Genomic DNA, 27681 nt, shown 5'->3' on the forward strand with positions numbered 1-27681 from the left:
AGAAGTTGAAGATTCAAACCCTGCTTACAGTTCAACCAAAGAAATAAGTAACAACAAATTTATCGTATTATCTATATATTATTTCTTTTTATTAGTTCATAGACACCTCAGCAAACATGTGGATTTTGTAAAGTACATTATTAAACTTACTAAAACGTATTTAAATACATTGTATGGCTTAACATCAGTAGTACATTATCATTGAATTACATTATTCTACTATATTTTACCTACTGTAATCAAAATTTTTACAAATTACTAAATAACAAAAAAAAGACTATAAATGAATTTCATTTACTACATACTAAATTATCAATAAAATTTGTGTACATTAACAGTACTGACTATTGTCAAACGTTTGTACAATTGTGTGAGTGCTTTTTAAAATGAGATATACATGTCCCTTTTATAGATGTCAGATTTCTGTATGTTCTTGTATTGTCATGGTGACCAGTGCATTATGGGTTAGGTTGTGAACACGGGCATCATCAGGGTTATTTAAGTGGGTGGGGAGAGGGCGGAAAACCTGTTTCTTACTTATTTCACTTCATTGTAAAAAAATTCCTGTACAGAATTAATGAAACACAGGCAGTAACCACTGAAAAAAAATCCTTTGATTTTTGGCCCTGCGGATTTTTATTCAATAGTCATATTTTGCTTCAAACTAAATTATTAATAATTATATTTTTTATTTTTATATTTTGCTTGAAATAAAAATATGTAAATTGCAATTGTTTTAAAGGAACAGAAGCGAACAGTATAAGATCATTTGAAAATCAAGGCTTGATCTAAAAGATAATAGAGGGGGAAATAAACCCTGTATTCTAAATCTTGAATGTTAAGCAAATATATTATAATTTATTGATTCACAGATATCTTTATAGTTATTATTTTTTTATTCACAAAATTTAACTGATCTTAAAATATGAAAAAAAATAGTTGATTATTATTTTTTTTGGGTGATTTTTGTAGAATATTTTATCAAATAGTAACAGTAAGCTGAAGATATTTATGGATTGTAATATTTTAAATGGTTCTGCCTGCAGAAGTATTAGTAATATTATACAGTACATCTATGATCATACCAACAATATAATTTTTTAAGTCCAATCTTATGGATTGATATCAATCTCTACTCTATAATATATATAAATGTAAGAAAATATATTAAGAATTGGATGAAAAATTAAGATCAAGAATTAAAGTCACTATATTATTTGTTTTATCTACAGATATGTTTTTTTATTTATTATTAAATAAATAAAAAATATCTGATATACTGTAGATAGTAGACTGATTAGTTAAACTATAATGACACAATGATTCTATTCTGCATGTTCTGTTGTTTTGTTAATATGAACCCTAATACCCTTTTTACACAACAATGTTGTTAGTTCAGTAACCAGGATGCTGAAATTATGCATATAACTCGGAACAAAAAAAGCCTTATTTAAAACAACATTGTGTTCACACTTCTAAAACCTCTGTTACTTTTTTGGATAATAGTGATATACAGTAGTGTGAAAAGGGTTTATAAGATAGCGTTTATACACAAGTGTGCTTTAAAACTTGTATTTTAAGCTCTGTCTACACTATGAAACTTTATGTGACACAAAAATGTGATGAGCGGCAGCCCATATATAGACATGATGATGTCACTACCATATTTGGGAATATAACTACCATATTTGGGCACATCACACTTTTTTTGTCAAAACTAGTTTGATAGTGTAGACAGAGCTTTAGGGAGTCTTGTACAATTAAAAGCTCTATCTGCAGAATAAGACCAACAAACTACAGTAGTCCAAAGTGTGTGCCAAAACCCAAATAAATTTAATACCTATATTTCTTAATGATGAAATTTCAAATTTTTTTTTCTGTCCTTTTTAGTTTATTCCAATAGGAACATAATTCATTAAAAAAACAAACATTTGCTACGGTTTATCAGTTTAAAATACATTATTTTAATAAGCATAGCATAAAACCTATACACAATTAAAATCTGAAATGAATTAAAGAAACAGAGTGCACACATATTTGGGATCAAGTATTCCATAATGGGTTTTTGATTTTGATACTACCAGGATATATCATTCATGCTGCACATGTGAGGTGTAAAGCTATCTACACTATCAAACTTTATGTGACAAAAAAATGTGATCTGCACATGATAATGTTATAACACTACCATATTAGGCATAACACCACCATAGTAGTGACAGAGCTTAAATCATAAACCTCTCCCTGAATGTTACAAACAGGAATTTTGAAATAGAGGGAGCGCTAACGTATAATATTAATAGTCTGTCAAATATAGATATCAAAAATAGTTTATAACTTCATTTTAGCTGTAAAAATGGAGGAACACTCGACCCAAGTGCTATCCCCTTTCCCCCTGGCCAGATGATGACTTAGAATTAGAGATCATTTTGTTTGGTCTTGATCCTTAAGCTCTGTCTACATTATTAAACTAGTTTGACCACGAAAGTGTGATGTGCCTAAATATGGTAGTGATATGTCCAAATATGGTAGTGATATCATGTCCATATATGGACACATCACATTTTTTTGTCACATAAAGTTTGATAGTGTAGACAGAGCTTTAGGATCGAAAGCTCTCAGATGCATACTGATGACATCACAGAAGGCACAGCACACACAGAGTCCGGTGAACTATATTTAGTCGTCGTACACAAAAGGTCAAGTATTATTCTGAATCGGTATTGCCACTCTCCCTTTTGATTCTGAAAGTCCATCAATATCACATGACTGACACGATTAAAAGTAGGTATCTTCAACTTCCTCGATTTCCTAGAACATAAGATAAAAACAAGCATTTAGTTCTGCAACTTACTACATAATGACCAGTGTATTGATTTGTGTAAACAATTAAAAAATAAATCAACAATTATGATACCTATATAGTTTTTATAAAATAAGAATGAATGAATTTACAGTAGATTGTCCCAATACCACACTCTCCAGAAACCAGAAACTTTTCCAAAAGCAGACTTTTTAAAAGTCCAAAAGATCCAAAATTCTTTTTTACCATTAAAGAACATACAGAACACCAGCATTTCTGGAAAGCTAGACATGTTAGGGCAGACCAGAGTTGTATAGGGAGGGTAGACTGTATTATGATTCTGACAAATTCACACATACATAAAATGAAAAGTAACATAAAGTACCACGCTTTCTCAACATTAAAGTTTCAAGTTATCTAAATACCTAAACAGTTCATATTAAAATTAGAATAATCAGAGTACCACAAGCAATCATCCAAACATTCAAACAAATTTATTTGCAATTATAAGTTATGTAAGATGCAAGTAAATGGACAAAATAAAAATCACAATCACTGAATTATACTACATGAAAGTTAAAAATAAATTGCAAAACTATGTGTAACTATCGTCATTTTGTGTTTCAGTGAAAAGTTTTAACAGTAACTGAACCGCAGCAGATTTTGACAGACCTAGTAGCCACACAGAAATGTTATAAACACTACTGTAGATAGTGAGTAAGGCGATAAAACAAAGTGACAGATTTAGAATGAGCCCTCATTCTTTTTGAAAATGTATTAGTACCGTATATCCTCTGTTATAATCCCACCTCCCCAAAACACGAAATTAGGCCAACTTTGGGGGTGGGACTATAAAGCCTGGTTCAGGAAAAAAAATGATTGGTAAGCATTTCTTGTAAAAACTCATCTGAACTGGCCAGAGAGAGGTTTACATTCAGACCAAAAGTCAATACTGGGACTATACCCGGGGGATATGCCTGTTTGTGAAATCAGACATAAAGTAGGGTGTTTGTGATTAGACACGAAGTGGGATTATACCCGAGGATATACGGTATATAAAAAGTTTATGTATTATGCACAGGATTACTTTAGGCTAGTTTTGTGATTGAGTGGACATTCAAATACTAGTATACAAATACAGTATGTGCAGAATATGGCCGCTGTTAGAGCATTGTGCTACACTTTGATTGAAGTTGCCGATCTAATATTTTCATAATATTAACAGAATAGGTTGTGCTTTATAGTCTTATGACTGTGGCTTTGTTTATATATGAAACTCATTATATAAACTTGTTATATATCAAAAGTATTATGATGGCAATTATCAGCCCACACAAATGAAAGCAAAACACTGCAGCATGTTTCAACACCTACTCTATGTGGGATATTGAATGATTTATGTCAAATTTTTAGACCTTCCAGGTTAATAACATTTCATTGCGAGATCTATACTATAATTTCTTTCACCTAAGTCAAAATTCATTCATATATTTCTGGTAAATTGTGTAATGTTTCAGAGATTGAAACAATCATTTATTTCACATTTATAATGTATGTTATGCGTTTCTAAAGAAGGAAATAAATGTTATTTTTGATTGATTCAAGTGCAAACAAAAGCAGCAAAGTATTAACCACAAAAAATAAGAACATTTCATCTTTAATTTTTTTTGCAATTTAAATAAAACCTTTGCATCTTTAATTTCTGTACAGTATATTTTGATTTTTATCTAAGAAAGTGTGGAAAAATGAATAAAGTTATTATTATTACAAATAATATTAAGCATCTTTCACACAGAGCTGCAAGTTTGCTGAATTGTGGTTAATTCACACACAGCGAAATTATAATGTGAAAGGGTCCAAAATGCCAGTTTGTATCAGACTGCTTTCTTCTGTTTGAATGGGTCTTTGATTATACCATGGACCTATAAGGTGAATGAATATATAATCTAAAGGGGACAATTTTGATTAACAAAAATCATACTATATGCACTTTTTATGAGCCTAAATTTGAGCCTTCAAGTTTTATAAACATTTTTAATTATTCTTAAACAAGATATTGCGGGTAGCATGGCATGGTTTTTTTATACATATATATATGCCAGACTAGTAATTTAGCAGTAGTAGTACAGCTTTTAAATATAATATACCAAATATGTAGGATATACGAAAAAGGATAATATATTAAATTGAATGTAAAATTCTGACCTTTGACGTTATCTGGATTGGTGCTCTCTCAGAAAGTCGAGAAAAGGGGTTCATTTTTTTTGCAGGAGACTGAGGCTCGTGTGACAGAGACCTAGCAGGCCAGGAAAGAGCAGGGAGTGTGCTGGACACTAGCATCTGGGGTACAAGAGACTAAGGCAAGGAAAATAGAATGTCAATTTTTAATCTGGGATAAATTTGAAATAAAACTAAAGTCATGCTGTGCTGTTTGAATAATATTTTTAAGAATGTGCGGACAAAACATAAAAGGTATAAAAACTAAAATCTGATAGAGAAATTAAAGATATATAAACATGCAGTATAAATATGGCCATCCAAAGAAATGCATTGTCATGTTTAATTGTGAGACTTTAGTCAGATTTTAATGCACGTTTATCTTGTCATAGGCCTATGCTAAAACGTTTCAACAATTTAAAAAGTTTTATTTTTATGAATAATTGATTTTAGTTTATCACAAATCTTTTTATTAATTTTCTTTTTTTTTAATCTTTCATTACAATAATACACTACAGAAACAATATTAAATTGTCCCCTTTAGATTATCTAGGTGGGGGTGAGGACAAAACGGAGACTAACTATTGTCTTTCAAATGGTCGATAGATTCTTTGCTTTGCTTATGTTTTTTTTTTTGCTGCAGTGTTTTACTTGCATCTTGAATGCTTTCTGAATATTTCTAATTAAAGGTTTACAAATTGCATGGTTTTACAGAAAATGAATAAAGTTTTATATAAATTGATATATGGAACTGTGTGGATTCTGTTATGCATTTAAACATTTTGATATGATGCAGTTTTTTTTAAATATATTATGTAGCTCAACTTTGGATATGCCATACATGCAAGATGAAAATGGTTCAATTTGACAAAAAACAATAGAAACCTGGATATAACTCTTACATGCAAATCTGTCAGGTAGTTCAGAGTAACTCTGACTCTGTGATTAAATACTGTGAAATATAAATAACAAAAAACAAAAGAAATATATGAAAGAAAAAAAATGGATAAACTAAACTGTTTTTTTGGATAGGTTAATATAGTAAAAATCGAAAATAGTAGTAATAGTAAAAACACAAAATTGATCGAAATGATGTTACATATAATAAATATTTCATTTTGAACACATGTATTCATTAAAGGATTAACATGATACTAAAGACTGTTTATAATAATAGTATGAAAATACTAGTAGTCATAATATGTAGAAATCTAAAACGTGTAACCTGGTATCGGTATAATTTGTGCAAGATTCTTACAACCAGAAATTGTAAGCAATCTGATTGAATAGGTCGCCTTTTGATTTGATTTAGTTCACATTTTTGGTTACGTTTTACCCATGACTGATTACAAACATTCTCAGGGCTCTTTTTATACACCAGGCTGGCTTAAATATATTTGTATGCCCATAGGTTGTGTTCATAAATTAGGTTATGATGTAATTATTTGGATATAGGAAGACCTTTCTTAGTTTGGTTTGGGTTTAGCTTTTTATGTTTTCTTTTTTCTCAACAATTGGCATTTTATAATATAGATATGTTTATTATTGCTATATTAAAGATTAAATTTGAAAAATGTATTTGCATAACTGATATACAGTACTCACATTATTACCAGAGCTTCCTCCTTTCGCCCTTGTTGCTATTATAGCTCCAGAAATACATCGAACCCAGTCGGTTAATTCTTCCGGTGAATAAGTCTGAAGACATGAAGAAAAATATAACTCTTTAATGTGTTTTTTTTCTCGTTTTAATTGATTTCTATTAATAAGCCAATGCATTTCAATAGAAATTGAAACAATCTTTTTCATGCATATTCACAGCACTGTTTAACTATGGAGGAAATAGCTAAACCTTTTTTCCAGCCAACACATATAAGACCTGCAGGTGCCATATTGGATCTTACCTTGTTTAAATTGTTATACTCCTGTATGTATACTACTGTAAATAAAACAATAACACAATGCATGTATTTAGATAATTACCTGTACATAAAAAATTCTGCCGGAACATGAAATTTCAAAAAGGTTGTCCCTCTGAAGTTGTGCTCTGAAAAACATAGATTTAAATTAAAAAATACTACAAAATCACAGATAATACATTCAGAGAACACGACATTTAAAATCTCCCAAGAATAATCACATAGGCAGAATAAGTCTGAGACTAAAATATTATCCTCTGGTCTAACACATGCAAAATGCATACAGCGCTTTGGTGGTTTGTTTTTTTTGGAAAACTGCTTTATAAATCTATAGTATATGTACAATATTACACCTTTTAAGTCATATTACATGAATGAAAGTGTATTTACAGATTCCTTTGTATGTGTAATGTAACAATAGTATTTGTGTATTTTATTAATGAAATCAGGTTTTGAAAACCTTTTTATGAACTTTCAGGTATCAAATTGCTTCAGGTATCAAATTGCTTCAGGAGTTTTTTCTTCTTAACTTCCTTATTTAAGGAAATAAAGATTTGAATGCTAGAGGGATATGGCACTAAGCACAGATAGGTAGGGTCACCATGTCTATAATTCTTAACCAACAAATAACAAACATTATATAAACATCTAAATAAATTACTGTCATTTGACGATTGTGGGTCAAATGGCGTGCAATAGTACGCACTATTTTACGATTTTTTCTCTGGGAAAAACTCTACAAGACATAGAATCATTGGAAAAAACATAATTAGCTTAGACTAGTTGCCTGGCGAAGTTTCGTAATGGTATCTCTGCCTTTATACACTAGGGCTACGCGATTTAGTCTAGCTAGGCCTAGGAAAAATAACCTTTAATCATTCACCTCATGCCATTATTTGTACCATTCCACTCATAAACATTCATTATTTGTATAATTATCAAAATACACGATTACGGTACATTATATCACTTACCCTAATGGTGATTCTTTACATGAAGTGATATCTTTTTGTGGTATTGTTCGTATGGGAACTTTATCCTGCAATGAGAATAAATGTTGATTATTAATACAAAATACAATTTTCTATACACTATACTGTTTACAAAACAAAATATGGGGGATGCACTGTAATGTGTAAGACCATCAGCAGTACTATTTGCATTTCTTAAATAGAATACTAGAACATAATGTAAGATGTTGATGATGTATTGTCAAAAGAAAATTTCGAGTTGAGAAAGTATTTACATTTCAGTTATAATGCTTCACACGTCCATATGTTTATTCGATTGTCTAGAGCTGACCAATAACCTTAGACGTAGCTCAAATTCACCTGCCAACTTTACCTGCTTAGTTTTACTGCACAAACTTGTGCTTGATACAGTATACACAGATTATCAAAAAGCTCTGTCTACATTATCAAACTAGTTTGACAAAAAAAAGTGATATGCCTAAATATGGTAGTGATATTCCTAAATATGGTAGTGATCATCGTCTCCATATATGGGAATATTTTGTTGTCGCATAAAGTTTGATAGTGTAGTATTGTTTAAATAGTTTGTAATGTGCAATGAATTTAAAAAATGAATCATTTTTTTAATATCGTATCAATTTACTTCTTACCTGGTCTGATTTGAAATAAGAGATTCCAAGATTATCAAGTACAAAAAACCGCCTTTTCCAACTTTTTCTCTAAAAAAACAAATAAATTTAACAATAATGGAGTTTATTGTGTATACAAAATTATTGGGCAGAAGTGGACTTCCAAATTATTCAATGATAAAGCACCTTCACAAAATTATGTAACACTGTATATGGTATAAACTCAATGTCATTCACAGTGGGATTTCAACAACCCTTTTCCTGACTATAACTTTTTAATACAGTGATAACACAATTTTCTTGTAGACTTTCTGTTTCTGCCATGCCTTCAATGTCTATAGGTCCAAGTAATTTGTCATTAATTGTTTTTCTTCTTTTTTTATGGCCATTAAATTACTATGACAAATTTATTTATTAACAATTCAAATAATATAAATCAAAAGATGACAATGACTGTAGTATAATCAAAATTGTCTAGTAAATCCAACAATAGTTGTGAAGTCTTTTTTTATACAAACTTATGGGGACGACATCATATGCATTGCGTCGACAATTTTTTTTTTATATGAACGTCACTAAACTACATAGTTTATGTAAGACAGTATCGATTTGTTTCATATTGAGAACAATATAAACAGAATTAGATGTTTGTATCAGAAACAGTATAATATGATGTAAAGAAAGTGAGATTTAAGAACTGTTTTGATTTGATTTAAAATGTGTACTAGTATTAAATTAATCAGTTCAGTCACACTATGAAGACAAATTAGGAATAGCACTTGCTGGAATAATAAGCCCCTCTGGCATAGGCCCCTTCCTTAAGCTCATGTCTACCCTATCTAACTTTATGTGAGAAAATGATGTGATGTGCCCATAGACAAAAAAAGTATGATGTGCCCAAATATGGTAATGATATGCTCAAATATGGTAGTGATATGACATCTTTATGTCCATATACAGGCACATCACATTTTTTGTCACAAAAAGTTTGATATATATCACTTACAACTGCTCCTTGTTTAACACAAAAGCCTGATTTGATGACATTTCGTCCTATTGTTGCAGGAATTAAATGTGGTGGTTTAGGTGACGTGCTTGGCAATGTTGTTTTCTTGGCGTTCTTTTCTTCATCACCACTGTCGCTATCGCTATAACTCTAACAAAATAAGGTAAACATATTTAATTACATGTATAACTAGGTTTATATATTTTTTTAGGTTTACATGGATCCCTTTCAGTTTATCACTCTGAACAGGATTTTGTTCGTAATAGTATTGGCTCAAAATAATCATTGTTAGGTCTGTAACTTTAGGAAAAGTTTGAAAAGTTTCTCCGCAAAAAAGTGGCTCAGGTCTCCCACTTTTTGCTGATACATTTCCTTTCCAAAAATCATGGCAACGCCTATGAAAGGCATTCCTAGAATAATTGATAATACTGAAAGTTGACAGGTAAATCACTTTATTATATATTACAAATATAGATATGGGTTTTATGGATCAAAGACTCTATTATGAAAGGCATTGGAGCATAAACAGTTTAGAACACCATGCCAATTGGACATGCTAATTTGATTTTTACAAATGATGAACACTAACAATGGATCTTAAATGACTGTGCAAATATCTAAATACATGCATTTGTTTAAATAAGAAATTGAATCATGAAACAAAGGCACAAAAAGATAGGTAAGGAAATGATACGAAAGACAACAAATGTGATGTGCCCAAATATGGTAGTGATATACCCCAATATGGTAGTGATATGCTTAAATATGGTAATGATATGACATCATCATGTCCATATATGGACACATCACATTTTTTTGTGACATAAAGTTTGATAGTGTAGACAGAGCTTAGAGCACATACTACTTTACATGGAAATATAATATAGCATTTTCACACTTTTGTATTTTAAAACGTTAGGTTTCCCATATAATCTTGATTTAAAATGTATCTCTTATTCGAAAAAGTTCTGTCAACACCCACGGTACAGCCCAGTATGGTACGGTATAGTACGTACTTAGTTAATAAACTGTTTAAAATTTTAATTGATCAGATACTCATTAATTGAAAGTCTTAGTGAAAACTTTAGGCTGAGTTACAAAGTCCAGCTCGCTGTTCATTTTCACTTAAACACTTATTACTGCATTGACATGGTAATCTATTAATTTAATTAAATATGCACAAGTAGCAAAAGTACATCCCAATGTCAAGACTACTGATATTGTATACAGGAAATGACAAATTTAAAACAAGACTTTTTTTTTTAAAGGGCAACACTACTTAATATGATAATAAAGTAATTTATGGTTGCTTGTGAATAGTTTTAGCTATTATAACAAAAAAAAATGGAAAAAATCTATTTCTTTTATTAAAGGGAAATACAATATTACTATAGGCCTAGTACAGTACAATATTATTACTTAATAATATTTATGAAATGACTGTAAAATAAGAGAAATTTAACAAAATATGTTTGTATCATTTGAAAGATGAAAATTATATGAATACCTGCTCAAATAAAATATTAATTTACATACAGTATAACGTATATATTAATTTTTTTCCCCAGTAATTAATTTAATGAAAGTACTCAAATATTATGTGTGTTTCATAAAATACCGAATTGTATTTCGACAAATAATATGAATTAATCCTTAATTAGTGAAAATGATAATTATTTATATTTATACTATCCTAATTAATGTATACGGTATACAGTTGTATATAAAATTAAAAATTAATATTAAAAATAAAAACGGTTAAACAAAATTTCATCAGTAGTTTTTTTTCTATTGTGTGTAATCGATTGAATTTACAATTATGCCTTGTCGTTTTTGTGTAAAAAATACAGTTTCTAATGGATCTTGATAACAAATAATGTGCTATTTAATCACAAGAAAGTTTAGATAATGGATTTAGCAGTTGCATGATATTGCTGGATGATGTGTTTCACGGAACACAACACTTTACCGATAGTAAGCACTTTAGCAATAAATATAAAATATTTATAATAGAGTATCATATATTTCAGATCTATATAATATATTCACATCATGATATTGTTTCTTATTTATATAAATTGTTTGAAAAAATAAACAAAATTGCATAAAAATGTTTAAATTATGCTAATTCATTTCATCATTCCCGTAAAAATGTCTTGAAACGATGAGACATTTATTTTTGAAATTTACAAATCAATGGAATTTGTTTTTATAGTTGTAACACTTTCCTTAATAGAGTAATACTAAAGTATACCGTCTGATTTACGATACATCTAACTAACCAATCAACCGGAAATGTATCTAATACAGGAAACAAGAGGTCACAAGCTAGGTCACAAGCTAGGGACTAAGCAGCTAGCCTGTCAGAAGAAAACACTCAATACATATAAATATTTATAAAAGAAATCTATATTGTAAGCTATACAGACTTTAAACTACAGGATATGTAAAGAGCTTTTACCTTAACATACGGAATTCATAGAGAAATGAATTCATGTACCGTACATTAGGGAGATAATATTCTTTAAATAGAATGTCGATATGGCGCCCTAGACATTTTGTAGTCGAACGAACTACCGGTTCGCTGCATTTGTTAACATCATATCGCAACTTTTACCAACCGAAATAGATCATATATTAAAGCGTGACAGCTATTAAATTTACATTGTACAATGAAATATACTTTTGCTGCTTTTTGCTACACAATGTGATAGTGGTTGATTGATTCCTATAATATAAAACCAATGTATAGAACACCGCAATCTACAGTACCATAAACACAATATACAAATATACATTTATAAAATCTGTTAAAATATAAATGTTGTAGTAGTACTGTATTAATAACAGCAGCTACTATGCAATATCCTAGCTGATGGACTTCTGGACCCTGGATGGTGAAGCACTTGGCATTCAGCCAGTTGGCGGCTTTAATGGACATGAACGGCACATTTATAATATATACAGAACGTAATGTTGGATGAATAAGCATTAATAAATGGGAGAAGAAGGAAATTAAGAGAGTTCACTCGTAACCTAATTATGATTGATATATTGGTTGAAACACAATCCTAGAAAACTAAAATCAACAGTAATTAAAATGTATCTACTACCTACTCTTTTCTCAGAAAGCCTGGTATACAACTTAAAAAACAATAAAAAATCCAACCTGGATAGGTAGGTGGGTGAATATATTGAATGTTGATGAATTGATGAAAAGGAAAAACATATGGTTAGAAAGGAGGAGGATGGAAAGAAAGAAAAGAAGGATGATAGAAAAAAGGTAAGAAAAGGATGGACAGAAAGAAAGGATGAAGAAGGATGGAAAAAAAGAAAGGATGAAGGAAGATGAATAGAAAGAAAGAAGGAGGATGGATAGAAAGAAGGAAGGTAAGTGGAAGATGGATAGAAAGAAAGGAAGATGGATAGAAAGAAAGAAGAAAGAAAGAAAGATGGATAGAAAGAAAGGAGGATGATGTAAGAAGGTAAGAGGAGGATGGATAGATAGATAGATAGATAGATAGATAGATAGATAGATAGATAGATAGATAGATAGATAGATAGATAGATAGATAGAAGGAAGAAAGGAAAGGAGGATGGATAGAAAGAAGGAAGGTAAGTGGATGGATAGAAAGAAAGAAGAAAGGAAGATGGATAGAAAGAAGGTAAGAGGAGGGTGGATAGATAGAAAGAAAGAAGGAAGAAAGGAAGGAGGATGGATAGAAAGAAAGGAAGATAGAAAAAAAAGAAGAAGAAGGAATTAGGATGGATAGAAAGAAAGAATGAACTAGGATGGATGAAAAGAAAGATGGATGGATGAATGGATTGATAGAATAGATAGATAAATAGAAGAATCATTTACAATCTGACAATTCCAGAGAATTGGAATATTGAACAAATTAAACATTCATGCTACAAAAAGGCATAATTCAGTCTTTATGAATCTTGTATTCACTTCATATAACTCTAATATTCTGCCAGAACATCTAGACAATGCACTCTGATGCTTGTCTTCAAGACGAAGGTTAGTCCAAGATGCGATACGATTTCTGACTGAAGCACCATTAGCAAACCATGCTGTTATTCAAACACCAAACTTACCATTTTTTTCATTTCAAAATAGGTCTTGAGAAGAAGCTTAAGAGAATTCCACCTTAACGTGGATTCGTCATGCTGAAGAAGACAGCGACCATGTATAAAATGCAAAATCAACAAACCATTAGAAATAGCGTATAATGTGTGAATGCTTTTGTTTTAAATGCAATTTGGACGTACCATGGGTTTTGGACAACTGGGCGGCTTCACAAAAAGACTGTCCTCAATTGTTGGGGTTAACAGAGGCCAAAACCAAAATGTCCGACTGTGCTGAAAGGTGACAGATATTCACTAAAACCTTTCACTTAATTACAACGGACACATTCCCCACGCTAACAACATGCTGTATTTTGCCTATCAACTTCTTTCACAGACAAGATTTCTTTTCTATTTGTTTTACATGTACGATATGACTTCAGATAGAAAAACTATAAATCTATTATGTAAGCTGCAAATTCTTTGTTCTTTGAAAGATTCTAAAGATGTACATAAGATTTGGATGGGAAGATAGGTCACCACAATTGCAACCTGCTGCTCACCATTGCAAAATTCCTATCGACGCTCATGCATTGATTCAAGGTATTTTGGAATTGATTTCTAACAACTATAAACTTGAAATAAATACCTATTACAAAACTGAAATGAGAAGGTCATGCAATAAATGTTTTTTCTTCAAAATATACTATTAAATACAGGCTTTAAAAAAGTTTTGTTTGCTGCCAAGCATTTCCCCGATTTTTTTTTTTTAAAGAGAAAAAGGTACTTTTGTTTTAAGATTCAAAATATGAATTATAACAATTTAATAAGATAATGTTTTAGCAGTTTATCACACTTTTCATATAGTTATGTCCACAAGTTAAATGTAATATTCGCCTGGCATTCATGACCGCAAACCAACTTTTTTAAGGTCTTATAAGTGTGCAGTATATGGAAATTTAGGACACAATGACATGGTGTATATGGACATACCATATTTACCATTGTTTCAACTTTTGAATATCTAGTCTAAAAAGATAGAAAAGGTTAGTTAGGAGGATATTATTCCTGATATTTCACTCTTCGCTGATATTTTCACTTTTCGCTTATATTTTCACTCTTCCCTGATATTTTCAGTCTTCGCTTATATTTTCACTCTTCTCTGATATTTTCACTCTTCTCTGGATATTTCACTCTTCTCTGGATATTTCACTCTTCCCCGATATATTCACTCTTCCCTGATATATTCACTCTTTGCTTATATTTTCACTCTTTCCACAAGCCTTTATCAAGTGATAGGTAGTCCTATTATAATAACACAAATAGTTTGGTACTACTCACCTCAACTGGCGTCCGTACTACCACACCTCCAACTATTTCTGTTCTGTAACTGATTATTTTCCTATTTTGTGTGTCTCCTTCTAATGTATCATCATCCGTTTTTTCATCTTCTACATTTTCATTTTCTTCTACTTTTTGTTTTGGTACCTAAAAATAAGATGAGATATCTAAATACAGTTCCAATAGTGCCATATTTGAACTGTTGACAATTAAGTTTTTCATTTTAATTATGTTGAAATGTAAAAGAAGCGTTCAGGATGCTACAAACAAAAATGAGTAACAAATTTAAAGAAGATGAAGATAACCTCCATCAAAAACTATGTTACATTAAGATAATAAATAAATAAAGTAATAGGACGCACATTTCTCTCTCTCTCTCTGTTCTTTGTAGGGTGCCATATAAAAACTTTTATAGAATAGAATAGATTGTTAAGGAATATCATTGCATAAATAATATAAATAAATAGAGATTCTGCCTTCATTAAGTTTTGTTTATTAATTTCAGATGGGAAGCATACTCTGCAATTCCAACTTTCCTCTATCTCCCCTCTTATGAAACTGTTGACTCATTCTTACTATACAGAAGTGAAGGAAAAAGTAAAAAACTTCAATAACTCCCTGTCAACTATTGGAAACGAAAGCTGGCTAATTAACATATAACAGAACAAATCATTAAAATCTATCATTTGTGGTCCCAAAGGCCAGACACCCTTCATTATAATAAAAATGGATAAAAGTTGAGAAATAGAAACAACTAGTGAACCTTCAACCATCTTGGCACGCTGATCTATAAATATATCCAAGAGGAAGCTGGACAGTGCAGTCAAGATTATTTCAAGAAGATCATGAAAGTGAAAATGGAAATCATTGTAGTCTTTACACGCTGTGTGTGAAATGGGGCTAAATGAAGGTGTTTGGTTAATACTGTGAGAAGCCTAGGTCTTTACATGCTGTGTGTGAAAAGGGGCTACAGTAAATGAAGGTGTTTGGTTTCTGTGAGAAGCCTATGTCCTTACACGCTATGTGTGAAAAGGGGCTAAATGAAAAGGTCCTTACACACTATGTGTGAAAAGGGGCTAAATGAAAAGGTCCTTACACGCTGTGTGTGAAAAGGGGCTAAATGAAGGTATATACAAATGTTTGTTATACTTACAGGTATCCTACTTGCATTGTTTAATTTGTTCATCCATTCTACTTTATCTTCTTCACCATCAGCTCTCAAAATATAATCTTTATCTGGTGTACTAACAGCTATAAATATAAAAAGGTAACAAGATACATTGTGAAACATGTACAGTACTATAAATAATTCAGGTGTATATTGTCCAAAAAAAGATGAACAATGCCACAAATAGTCAAAAGGCTGAAACCGTAACATTTTACAATACAGAAGTTAAAATTCATAATAAATATATGCATGTGAAAATGTATGTTAATTAAAGATGTATTGTCCCCCAAAATCAAGAAAAATAAAGATTTTTAAATTCGGACTTTGAATAGGCCATTTTGCAGTTTTAATGAAGTTGTTCACTTCCATAAGAAAAAAAACGGGGGAAAAAAATTATTTCACCTATAAAAAGACAAAATAAACAGTTAAATTACCCAAAAACTCATTGTCTTCCAGACAATTTGACCATTTTTTGCTTTAAATTACATTTTTCTCAGGTAAATAAATTTTTTTCAGACCCAATTTTTTGTGAGAGTGAATAACTATTATGTGACATTAAAATAACATATTCAACAACAAAATTAAAAAAAATATTTTTTTAGGGGGACAATATATCTTTAAGTCAATAATTATTTTATTTTAACCTATGACCTCATAATAACATTTTATAAAATAAATATTTATAATACCAAGAAAATGTGTATATGCTAGTTATTTGAGAGTGAAGAAGACGTTTTAGTAATTTCATTTTTGTTCCTAAGAAAAATGAAACAGTTTAGAATTATGCCAAAGAGAACAAAATTAGTTTCATGCTCTTGATTTATAGAAATCACTGATTTTTAAAACGTTTATAAAACCATTTACAATTTTCTAATTCATGCAATTTGATAAATACATTGAGTATAAGGTTTGGTAGGTCAACTGTCACAACAACAATGAAAAGATATAATATATAAAATTTCAATTATTTTGCCTAAAAATAGTAACACATTTTGTTTTTGTTTCTCTTTTGTTACAGGGACAACCCAAAACTTTTCTCTTTATGTACTTTATATAGCATTTCCTTCCTTGATTGTTCTTCCACATCAAGGCAACACAGTTGCTACAGTACTACTGAAATATCAGTATGTACATCAATATCAATGCATTTACTGTACTGCATTTAAATGTTGTACCCTAAAAAAACCAGGTACAAACATAGACAAGGTAGGTCTTAATGACTGGGGTAATAATGTTCAACGCTTCAAGGTTTCACAACATTACTGTAGGTACTATATATAAATCCAGGATATTATTATTATTACGACCTTCCAAGTGTCAACAATATAGCATTAAGCTCTGTCTACACTATCAAATTAGTTTGACAAAAAAAGTTTGATGTGCCCAAATATGGTGGTGATATGCCCAAATATACAGTTGTACTGATATATGACATCATCGTGTCCATATATGGGCACATTTTATTGTCACATTAAGTTTGATAGTGTAGGCAGAGCTTTACACTAGGATTACAGTGTATTAAACAACCTACCAAGTGTCAAACAATAAAGCATAAATAGTTGAACCAGAAAATTTATCAACTTCCTCTTAAAAGATTGTTTTGTTTGATATGAAAAGGGAGAAGGGAAACCCCCTCAGAAAGCATGCCAATGAAGCTTTTAATACCATTTCTAAAATGTACCTTGAAATTCCATGTGTAACAGCATGGAGTATTATTTACCCCATAAGTTGCAAATAACTCAACTAGTTGCAGAAAATGAGGTTGCCAGCTGGGTAGTACCATTTTGTATCAACTTTTTGATATGCACTCCTACTACACAATCAAACTAGTTTGGCAAAAAAACTGTCATGTGTCCAAATATGATAGTGATAGACTTCTCTAGCTATATCTTCAGTTGCATATTTTATTTAGTCCTTTCAGTGATACATAAAAAAAGGGAGCACTGACGAGAGACAAGAGCTGCCAAAGACAACTATCCCCAAGGGCATATGTTGATAACATGTACATAATGAAATGACTAATATACCAACATGAAATTGCATAATTAGTTGATAAGGAAAAATATCACGCCCTTATCGTATTTGGGAAGGGGAAAGGGAAAATCCCTGAGTTGGAGGCTGTTATCTCAGAGAGTCCCAGGAATTCACCAACACAATCAATCTTAAGTCACCAATAGGTTCTTGTGTAAATGAGGAAGTAACCAAACTCTTCCAATTGTTGTCATTTCCTTGTATAGAGTGAGTCGTGTAAATCCACAACGATGATGTAAACAAATTCAAACACAAGAATGTATGCTTTAATTGATGAATAATACGTTTGTAATACTAACACAATTATTACGCAAAACGGCATCCTGTCAAAAGTTCCCATCTTTTGTAATACGCATGATTAATAATGGTGGAATTAACCAAACAAATAATGTGGTAATTTCACAAAAGAAAAATGATAAAGCATGCATTATTCCACACAACACACCTATTTTAATTTCATTGTTTATGAGGTAAATAGTGGTGTTTAACATTCTATGTATAAATGAATCATCGTCCTACAATCATATCATGGGTTCTATATTGGATTTTATTCTGATAAAAAATTGCTAAGTTTATTAAAAAATTAAAAAAATATGGAAAAAGAAATATTTGAGATTTTCTGATATATAGGTATAATGCTGTATTTATGTAAAATGTGTAGTGTTATAGCTCGCGGTGAATGTCGTACGGTCTTTAGGCCTAGCCTAGCTAGGCTTATAATAATAATAATTTATTGAAACTACACCTTTACAACGGTGGCACCCGTTCATACACGGTGCGTTCTATATACAGATAGACATTCAACAGATACAAATTAATAAAAACAAACAGATACAAAAAAAACTATCAACCGCCGACTCGATCGCTATCGTAGTCGTACGGCACTTATGCAAAATACAATGAGTTAAAAAGAAAAGAAATACAAACAAGTAGTACAGTAACTGAAAAAAAAAAAAAAAAAAAAAAAAAAAAAAAAACAACAACAACAACAAAAAAACCAAAAAATATTGTACCAAAATTTAAAAAAAAATAGTAATATTAAAAACTCAAAATAAAAAGATCTCTATACCGCAACAAAACAAAAACATTACATGCTATCTGCGAGTTGTATAAGATTGTTTCGTATTTTCCATGATCTTGCTAGGTATACTTTACAAAATTTGTCAAGACTCAATAGAACATTATTACTGAGGGGAAGTGTATCCGTCCCCAGAACATATAACATTTTTTCGTCATTGTTACTGGTGCAGAATGTTTCCCAAACATCTAACTCGTTATGAAAAATTAAGTCTTGTTTAACTATATTTAGCTGTTCTTCTCTTACACATTGTAATGCATCACAACTAAATAAAAAGTGAGATACGTCCTCTATATTTCCAGAGTTACACAATGAACAGAGACCATCATTATCCACGGTCCATTTACTTAATTTAAAATTTAAAGGGAGAGTATTGGAACGGGCTTCAAATTTAAGACGGGCACCATTAAAATTTGTTTCATCAAGTAAAAACTTTTCAAGATCCGGCTTTGATTTTAACTTTGCATAAAAAGATAGCAACGATTTAGATGCGAGGTCCTCTGACCATTGATTATTTACATTATCTAAAATATTTTGTTTCAGTAAATTAAACCAATTTTCCATAGTGCGATTTTTAATAACATTGTTAAAAATATGCATGCATTCAAATCTACAGAAAGTGGTTCGTACACAACTAAGGAATTTAAATCGAGTGTTGTAGACCTAGCTGGTAAACAGCATTAATTGTCTTTCTGTATTTTCGCTGACAAGTTATGATTCTTCCATTTGTTTTGGCCTTCATGATCAATCGAAAGTCGGTGAATCACAGAAGAAAATCGAAAATATCATACGCAATGCATGTTAGGATTTATAGCAGGTCGCTTAAATTATTCTAATCTTTATTTTTCACATACTGTATTTACAGGTAACTGTTTAAGAATGAAAAAGTTGCAATAGGACCATATAGCATTTTTACATTAAATGTGGTTTGTGACCTTAAATTTAGATCTAAAAAATGTAGCGAATGGGGCTTTAAACTGTGAGTAGAGCTTTTATGGAAAAATAGGGTGTGGCCTGATTAAATTAAAATGCGCGCTACTCTCTCAAATGACACAGCAAATAATAAAATGAATTCTTGATTATTATTCTTTTCATTCATTCAATTTTCAACCAGGATGCCTTTTAATTGCACACCCTACAGTCTTTCACTGTTCAGTGCTCCCATATATTCTCTATTTAATTAAATTTAAAAAAAAACTTTGATTGTGTTAACAAATGTAGGTAATTTAGTAAATTCTATAGAATTCCAACAAATAAATTTACACAGGTTGCGATTGTACACAATTCGAACAAAAATCAAAGACGGCTATTGTTTGAGATATTTATCAGGGAATACCTGATATTCGCATTGATGTGTATTACAGTTTTTACAGGCAGCTTATTTTAATAATTTGGCTTCATTTTAGAGTGTTATACAGTGGTTGTCAAGTTCTATGACTCAGTAATATGGTCCACAAGTTACTCATTGTTGCATTTGACTATATTAATATATTAACACTGTATTTATATTATATTTTTTATTCAATATAATAATTCTCACTCCTAACTAGGGTAGACATAGGAATCATTAAATGAAAATGAAATGGAAATGCAAGGATAAACCTAAATCTATAGGGCGTGTCACAAAAAGTTAAGGGATGTTGGTCAACAGTACGAAGGGTTTATAAAGTAAGATGGGTGGAAATGAATTAGCATGAGTTGATAAACTTAAAGTTCGGTGACCACGCCCTTTACATACAGGTACATGCATATAGTAGGTGAGCAAATTAACCATTCAGATTTTTTTTTATTACGATTAGAATGTTATTAACAATGGTATTGGGACAGGTGGATAAATTGGGAATTTGTGTTTTTTTAATCCATCTTAAAGTAAGATCCTATAATCAAACGAAAAAGTAAATCATTTGGCACAAATTAGCCTATCTTTAAAGGTGGATGCAATTTTTAATATTGTGTGCAAATTTAGTTTAAATTATGTATTTTGTGTACTATTTAACACCTCGATCCCGGACAAAGCATAAGGAAAATACTGATGTACTTCGCAAATGTTCAAGGTATTTCACCAATAAGACAACATAATTTCCCATAATTTTCAATTGAGGAAATTTGCTAACATTGAATACTGATAGAGCCTACATCAATTTGTAGTACAATTTATAGGAAAATCCCTAAAAACAAAAAAGAATATTTTAATTTACCTAAAAACCAAGAATTACTGCAATATGTTACATAACATACAATTTTAATACACAATATTGTCTTGTGATGCTTTATCCTTTTTACTCCTTATAAAGCTCTGTCTACACTATCAAACTTCATGTGACAAAAAAAGTGTGATGTGCCCAAATATAATAGTGATATGCGCAAATAAGACATCATCATGTCCATATATGGACACATCACATTTTTTTGTCACATGAAGTTTGATAGTGTAGACAGAGCTTAATATGATAATGTATAATAATCTGAATATTTTGAGGTGCACTTTACAGCGCTTATTGATTTAAAGAGAATTTTTATACTTTCTTATAGGTCAAAATTTAGTAGGTCTACAGATAGCGAAAGTACCGTCTGTGACTTAAGCCATTCCTAATCCAAACAAAAATAGCCTTTTCAGAATTAAACTGTGCCAAACTGATGACTGAAAAACTAATCGTTTATATTTTACATTTATGATAAATGAGATCATTCCATTTTGCCATAATCCAAATGTGCTACAGTACACAATGAATAACTGCGTTTTTTAATACCTATGTTCAAGAAATACAAATTGGATAGACCATTATTTGTGGGGTTTATAATTATGCCATTAGTCACAGTTGAGTACATATGAGGTCAATGAGGTCACAGAACAGTCAATCTTTCACCTCATGAAATTTCTGACTGTATCCTATTTCTTCCATTCACTGACTGTATCCCATCTCTTCCATTCACTGACTGTATCCCATCTCTTCCATTCACTGACTGTATCCCATCTCTTCCATTCACTGACTGTATCCCATCTCTTCCATTCACTGACTGTATCCCATCTCTTCTATTCACTGACTGTATCCCATCTCTTCCATTCACTGACTGTATCCCATCTCTTCCATTCACTGACTGTATCCTATCTCTTCCATTCACTGACTGTATCCTATTTCTTCCATTCACTGACTGTATCCCATCTCTTCTATTCACTGACTGTATCCCATCTCTTCCATTCACTGACTGTATCCCATCTCTTCCATTCACTGACTGTATCCCATCTCTTCCATTCACTGACTGTATCCCATCTCTTCCATTCACTGACTGTATCCTATCTCTTCCATTCACTGACTGTATCCTATCTCTTCCATTCACTGACTGTATCCCATCTCTTCTATTCACTGACTGTATCCCATCTCTTCCATTCACTGGCTATATCCCATCCTCTCCCACCATTTGATTGCTTCAGGCCAATTTGGACTGTTCTATTATTTTATGGGGTTACTGATGTTAGATGTCAGTTTATCCAGGTAAGTAAACATCTCATTTACTTGCCAGCTACTGATGTACATAGTAGTTACCTTTCTATCAATTTCTGATTGCATTTTGTATAATGTTGTCGCTGGACTGTCATAAAAAAATCTCTTGATATGAAAGCAATGTGTTAATTGGTCGGTTGTGACGCCTCAATAAGTGCATGTACTATATCAGTCTCTTTTATCAGCACTTTTTATCGTTGAATTGTTATTAGAATGTTCAACAATGCATGACGCAATCAGATTATACATTGATAGTCGTATAATATCAAAGTTGAAAGGCCTACAGTACTTGGAATTGTGACAATTTATTATTGTGCTTCAATGTGTACATGTTTCCCTTCCAAGACATACAGTGTTGGGCATATCCTGTGGTATAAAGTAGGCCCTACCCATGTCCAGAGGAATTTCTCAGAATTATAATGCTGAATCATTGCATTTGTTTCTCAGGGGTACAAGACATTATACTCCACTCAGTACACTAATACATGATCCAAGATAAGATGTGCGTTACAGGATATGAGCGGATCCAAGTGGGGACCAACCAGCTCACTTCCCCCCTCCCACCCACTAAATTTCGCAAATTGTAATGCAAAAGATAGGACATCTTAAATTAAGTTCATCCCTTCATTTCACCATTTTTAAGCCCTGGGCCCTTTCCCGCCTGTTTCAAAATCCTGAATCCTTGAGTGCCTTATAAAAAAACAATAAAACCATTCACAATCGCCCACACAATCGTAGTTTTAATCACAATCACTTAAAATGTGTCAGATTTACTAAAATAACATTTCGGGATTTTATCGTAGTGCAGACTATAGTGGCAATCAAGGATATCAAAGCTAGGAATAAAGTATTGGCAATCGGCAGCTATTACGTACACATTAGCCCTATAGGAAGGTGATTCATATCTATAACTCGGTGACATTTTGGTTTACTTTGTGAATTTGTAACTGGGCCAATGTCATAATCGTGTGACACTTCACTCAACAATAATTTAACTGAACCGTCTTTGTGTAAAAAGATTGATTTGTGGTCATAATAACCTTTGGTATTTACTGTTGATGAAACGTTTTACATTAAATCATCAGTTGTGTAGTTAAAAAGACAATAGTAAAAGAAAACTTTTTATTTGTTTAAATAAGCTTAGTTTAAAATTGAAAAAACTTACCAAAACAAAATTGTTCTTTTGGTCTTAACTTGGCTGCATCTCTTGCCTAATAAATTAGAAAAATGTATTTAATTAATGATAAACATAAGTAACTTAGGATGATAAATACCTTATGATACATAATCACTTATGCAAGTTCAACCAAGTATGCTGAGCTTCAGAGATCAAAGGGTTTATCTGTGGCTGTGACGGATCAGTTCCACGCCCTTTAACATACACCATGCACCGCGAAGAATATGTACTGTTCGTATTTGTCGGAGCCAGACATACGATCAAAGGACTGTTAGAAGTTTCTATCTTGGCGAGGCGAGCTATGTGCCCTGTTGTTAAATTTCCTTGGTTCAACTATTTTATGCTTATCTACTCTCAGTGCATGAGGTTTCTGATGCATGATGGAGTCCATTAACTTGATGATTGATCACAACCAATCAGCTTAATTGTCTTAAAACCACATGTGACCTATCAAGTTAATTGTTATATAATGGTAGGGACCTGCTGTAAGCCTGATAAGAACTGTAGTATGACCTTGAATGACCCTATCCCATACATCACCATTGATGAGACCCAATGGAGGATTATACATGTCCAATATGCACACCTTGGGAATAGACCCATAAGCCTAATGAATTACTGTAGAACTATAATAAAGGTCAATAACCTTACAGTAAACCATAAAACCTGGAAGCAAGATATTATATTTAAACCTTGGGGCCTTTTGAATATTATAAAATGAGAAAAAAAAAGAGCTAGGACACAAATTAACTATTTGGAATGCATCCAGAAAGTCATGTGCTGGAAAATGTTACTGTTTGATCTAACTTCAAAAAACATTTTCCCCTCTCTCTTTAAATTATTAAAGCATAATAATGACCTATTTTATCATCAAAAATACAGTATGTAGTTTAAAAAATGAAAGATGGTTGCATTCAGTTAAACAAATTGAAAGAAATCCCCCAAAAAGTGCACTATCATTGTCAGCTCATTCCGAGATGTATAAACAGAAACTGAACCTTTAGTTTGGTACTCATCGCATATATTAAAGTAAAGTAGGGTAAAGCCCCACATCAAAAATAAATCTCAAATCTTGGGATATCTCATGGCACATGAAAAAAATAATTTTCTTTATTTGGCCTAATCAAATGTGAATGAAAAAAATGATTATGTAAGTAAAAGTAATGAGATTGAGAAAAAAGAAACATAAAAGCAAAAAATTATAAGTAAACAGTTGGACAGTTAATAAGTATTATAACAGATTTTGAAATTTGACAAACCATTTACGCTCCACAAATTTATTACTGTGGTAAAACAGATAGCATATAATAAAAATAATTCAAAGAAATTAAACAAAAGTCTGTTTGTTTAATTTGCTCGTAAACAATTGCCACTATGAATTTAATATAGAAATTATTTTAAAACAAAATACAATAATATATATATAATAATATAAGTTTTGCTAATAAAATCAAACTGAAAATAAACAAAAAATTAATAATTAAGTTTGAATGATGATAATACTATATATTTCCATAATATTAATACTTACAGTTGAAATTGTTGACAACAGAATTTGGCCTACTGGACGTGATCCTTTTGGTAAATTCTGAAACAAATATTTGTGTAATTCCATAATTTCATTTTTACTATATAAATATTGTAACTTGTAAGAAAGGGGTTCTGTATATAACTGGTTATTGGTTTTTCATGATTACTGACATATTGTTGCATACAATATAACCAAACAAAAACAACCCGTATAATCAATGGGCTCAGCATCCATTCCCTGAAATCCCTGCCAAAATTGTCCGATATATCGTGACATTTTTACACAGGACGCACCAGGGACTTAAACTGCTAATTTCACCCCATAATTTTTCACACTTGTGCTACAGTACCAAGTCCTCAGAAATATACCATATAAAAGCTGCACCTCCCGATATTTTCCCACACTTGTGCTACAAGGACCATGAAAATATACCCCGTAAATGCGACACTTTATACAATTTTTCCAAAGAGGGAATAATATTTACAGTAGTTAAAGTCTATTTAAAGCATTGTTAAATAGTAGACCTGTTTTGGGGTAGACACCATGTTAAAGACCCCTTCCCTGCAATTTTGGACGTTTTTTGGAAAATAATACATATATATCACTTTAAAAACATTAAACCATGTCATTCCTTGTCTTAAATGTACGTTTTATGGTAAATTATGATAAAAAGCGAGAAACAATGCACTACCTAAGTAGCTCGCGGCGATCGACCTCTCGTGGACAGGCCTAGCTGGTAAACATCGGTAACGTACGAACATCGTACGCTAGCTATATACCTAGCCTGACGTTGTATAGTTGCTGCATTAATTGTCTTTCTATTTTTGCCAGACTCTGTTGATACAAATTGGGGAAAACCCGGTATTTTCGCTGAAAAGTTAGGAGTCTTCCATTTGTTTTGGCCTCACGATCGATCGAAAAGTGGGCGAATTACAGGTGAAAAACAAAAATATCAATCCGCGCGCAATGCATTTTGGGATTTATAGCGGGCCGCTATAATTATTAGAATCGACTTATTTTTCACATTTTTAACCGTTTAAAGACGAAAAAAGTTATCGCAATAGGACCATATAGTATTATTTTTACATTAAATATAGTTTGTGATCTTAAATTAGATCTAAAAAACGTAGGGAAGGGGGCTTTAAATCATGCAGATAATGTTGACGTTTTGACCAGCCTATCTCCTACAAGACACACTGGGACACGAAGTCCAATACCCCACCTTACCACCTGCATTAGACAGAAGAAATATAAAATATATATCATACATAACTCTCACTCACTAGTGGATTGTCCATATAATATTCAAAAGCAGCTACATCGTTGGCTATAATAAAATAACGACGATAAAATTTTCCAACTTGATTTTGATCCTCAATGTCTGCATATCCACAAGTCCGACCGTGTCTATCTACATATGGCATTGCTGTGGGAAGGAAAAACACATTTTCAAATGATTTCAATGATGATCAAACAAACCATACTATAATCAAAGTCAGGGCGGATCCACCTTTGTTCTGCGGGCCCCTGAAAGTTTATACATAACTCGACAGAACTCTTGTAATAAAGTAATTAATTAATTAAACAATTTTTATTCTGCAAAAAATATTTTATTACTTCAACCATTGGCATTTTCATTTTAATTATATACCAATGGACAGCTTTTGCCTTCCTGTTTTTTTTTACTTTAAATAAAATATTTTACATGTTAAATGTCCATGGTTAAAGCTTTGTTTTAGACTTAGATTTAGAATTTTTACTACTATAGTATATTGTCAGTCAGCATAATCATTGACATATTATGATATCAACTGACCTGAAGGATAGTAAGCATATTGTACACCCAATGAACTTGAATAAAGGACTTGCGGTTTTAAAAATCAAAACAGCAAAGTTGTGAAGGACAACACGGAAAATACCTGCACGTACAGGCCCTGCAACACCAACAACAAAACAGCAACACTGGCCTCTGGTTTATTCTTATGCTACTTTAAGAAACACTCACTTAACTGTATTAATTATAGCACGGGACGATCTACCTACCTGGTTGATGAATTATTCAGCCAACGTACTACACAAAAAACAATATTTATCAGCTAAATTCCTACCATTATATGAATCAAGATGCCCATACCACAAGAATATATTACACTGTCGGTACTTTTTTCGTATTTCCGCATCAAGTACCAAACTTAACTCCCTTTCCTTTATAGGTGGCGCTGTTAGGTTCCTACTA

General features: G+C 31.5%; 1 protein-coding gene and 1 long non-coding RNA gene across 8 annotated transcripts in view; one reads left to right on the top strand and one right to left on the bottom strand.

Annotated features, from left to right (window-relative positions):
• Positions 1–27681, top strand: part of LOC144837528 (uncharacterized) — a 78483-nt gene that overhangs the window by 28639 nt on the left and 22163 nt on the right. The gene's annotated exons all lie outside the window — the stretch shown is intronic.
• On the bottom strand, positions 68–27631 carry LOC144837522 (pleckstrin homology domain-containing family A member 1-like). Of its 6 annotated transcripts, none has more exons than XM_078692684.1 (15): positions 27489–27631; positions 26729–26871; positions 25446–25502; positions 23903–23948; positions 16111–16208; positions 14958–15104; positions 14619–14645; positions 13647–13718; positions 9546–9695; positions 8561–8629; positions 7914–7978; positions 7004–7067; positions 6626–6718; positions 5009–5158; positions 68–2811 (listed from the first exon to the last, which is right to left on the bottom strand). In XM_078692684.1, exons 2-15 carry the CDS (start codon positions 26867–26869, stop codon positions 2779–2781), a joined length of 1212 nt encoding a protein of 403 aa, XP_078548810.1. In that variant the 5' UTR covers positions 26870–26871; positions 27489–27631; the 3' UTR covers positions 68–2778. The 6 variants fall into 6 exon arrangements, with proteins under 6 accessions (XP_078548810.1, XP_078548814.1, XP_078548811.1 ...); XM_078692688.1 differs by lacking the exon at positions 5009–5158 and adding an exon at positions 5906–5972; XM_078692690.1 differs by lacking the exon at positions 68–2811 and adding an exon at positions 5906–5972 and having other exon boundaries at positions 5069–5158.

The sequence above is a fragment of the Antedon bifida genome, chromosome 3, assembly GCF_963402885.1.
Source record: "Antedon bifida chromosome 3, ecAntBifi1.1, whole genome shotgun sequence".
Classification (NCBI taxonomy): domain Eukaryota; kingdom Metazoa; phylum Echinodermata; class Crinoidea; order Comatulida; family Antedonidae; genus Antedon; species Antedon bifida.

Bases quoted from the DNA above. Each gene is read 5' to 3' on its own strand.
- LOC144837522 (XM_078692684.1), bottom strand. From the start codon at position 26,869: ATGCCATATGTAGATAGACACGGTCGGACTTGTGGATATGCAGACATT. The intron at 14,646-14,957 runs GTGAGTAGTACC...CTATCTTTTTAG, and splicing joins TAGTACGGACGCCAGTTGAG to ACTAGATATTCAAAAGTTGA. The intron at 7,068-7,913 runs GTAAGTGATATA...TATGTTTTTCAG, and splicing joins TGTAAAGAATCACCATTAGG to AGCACAACTTCAGAGGGACA.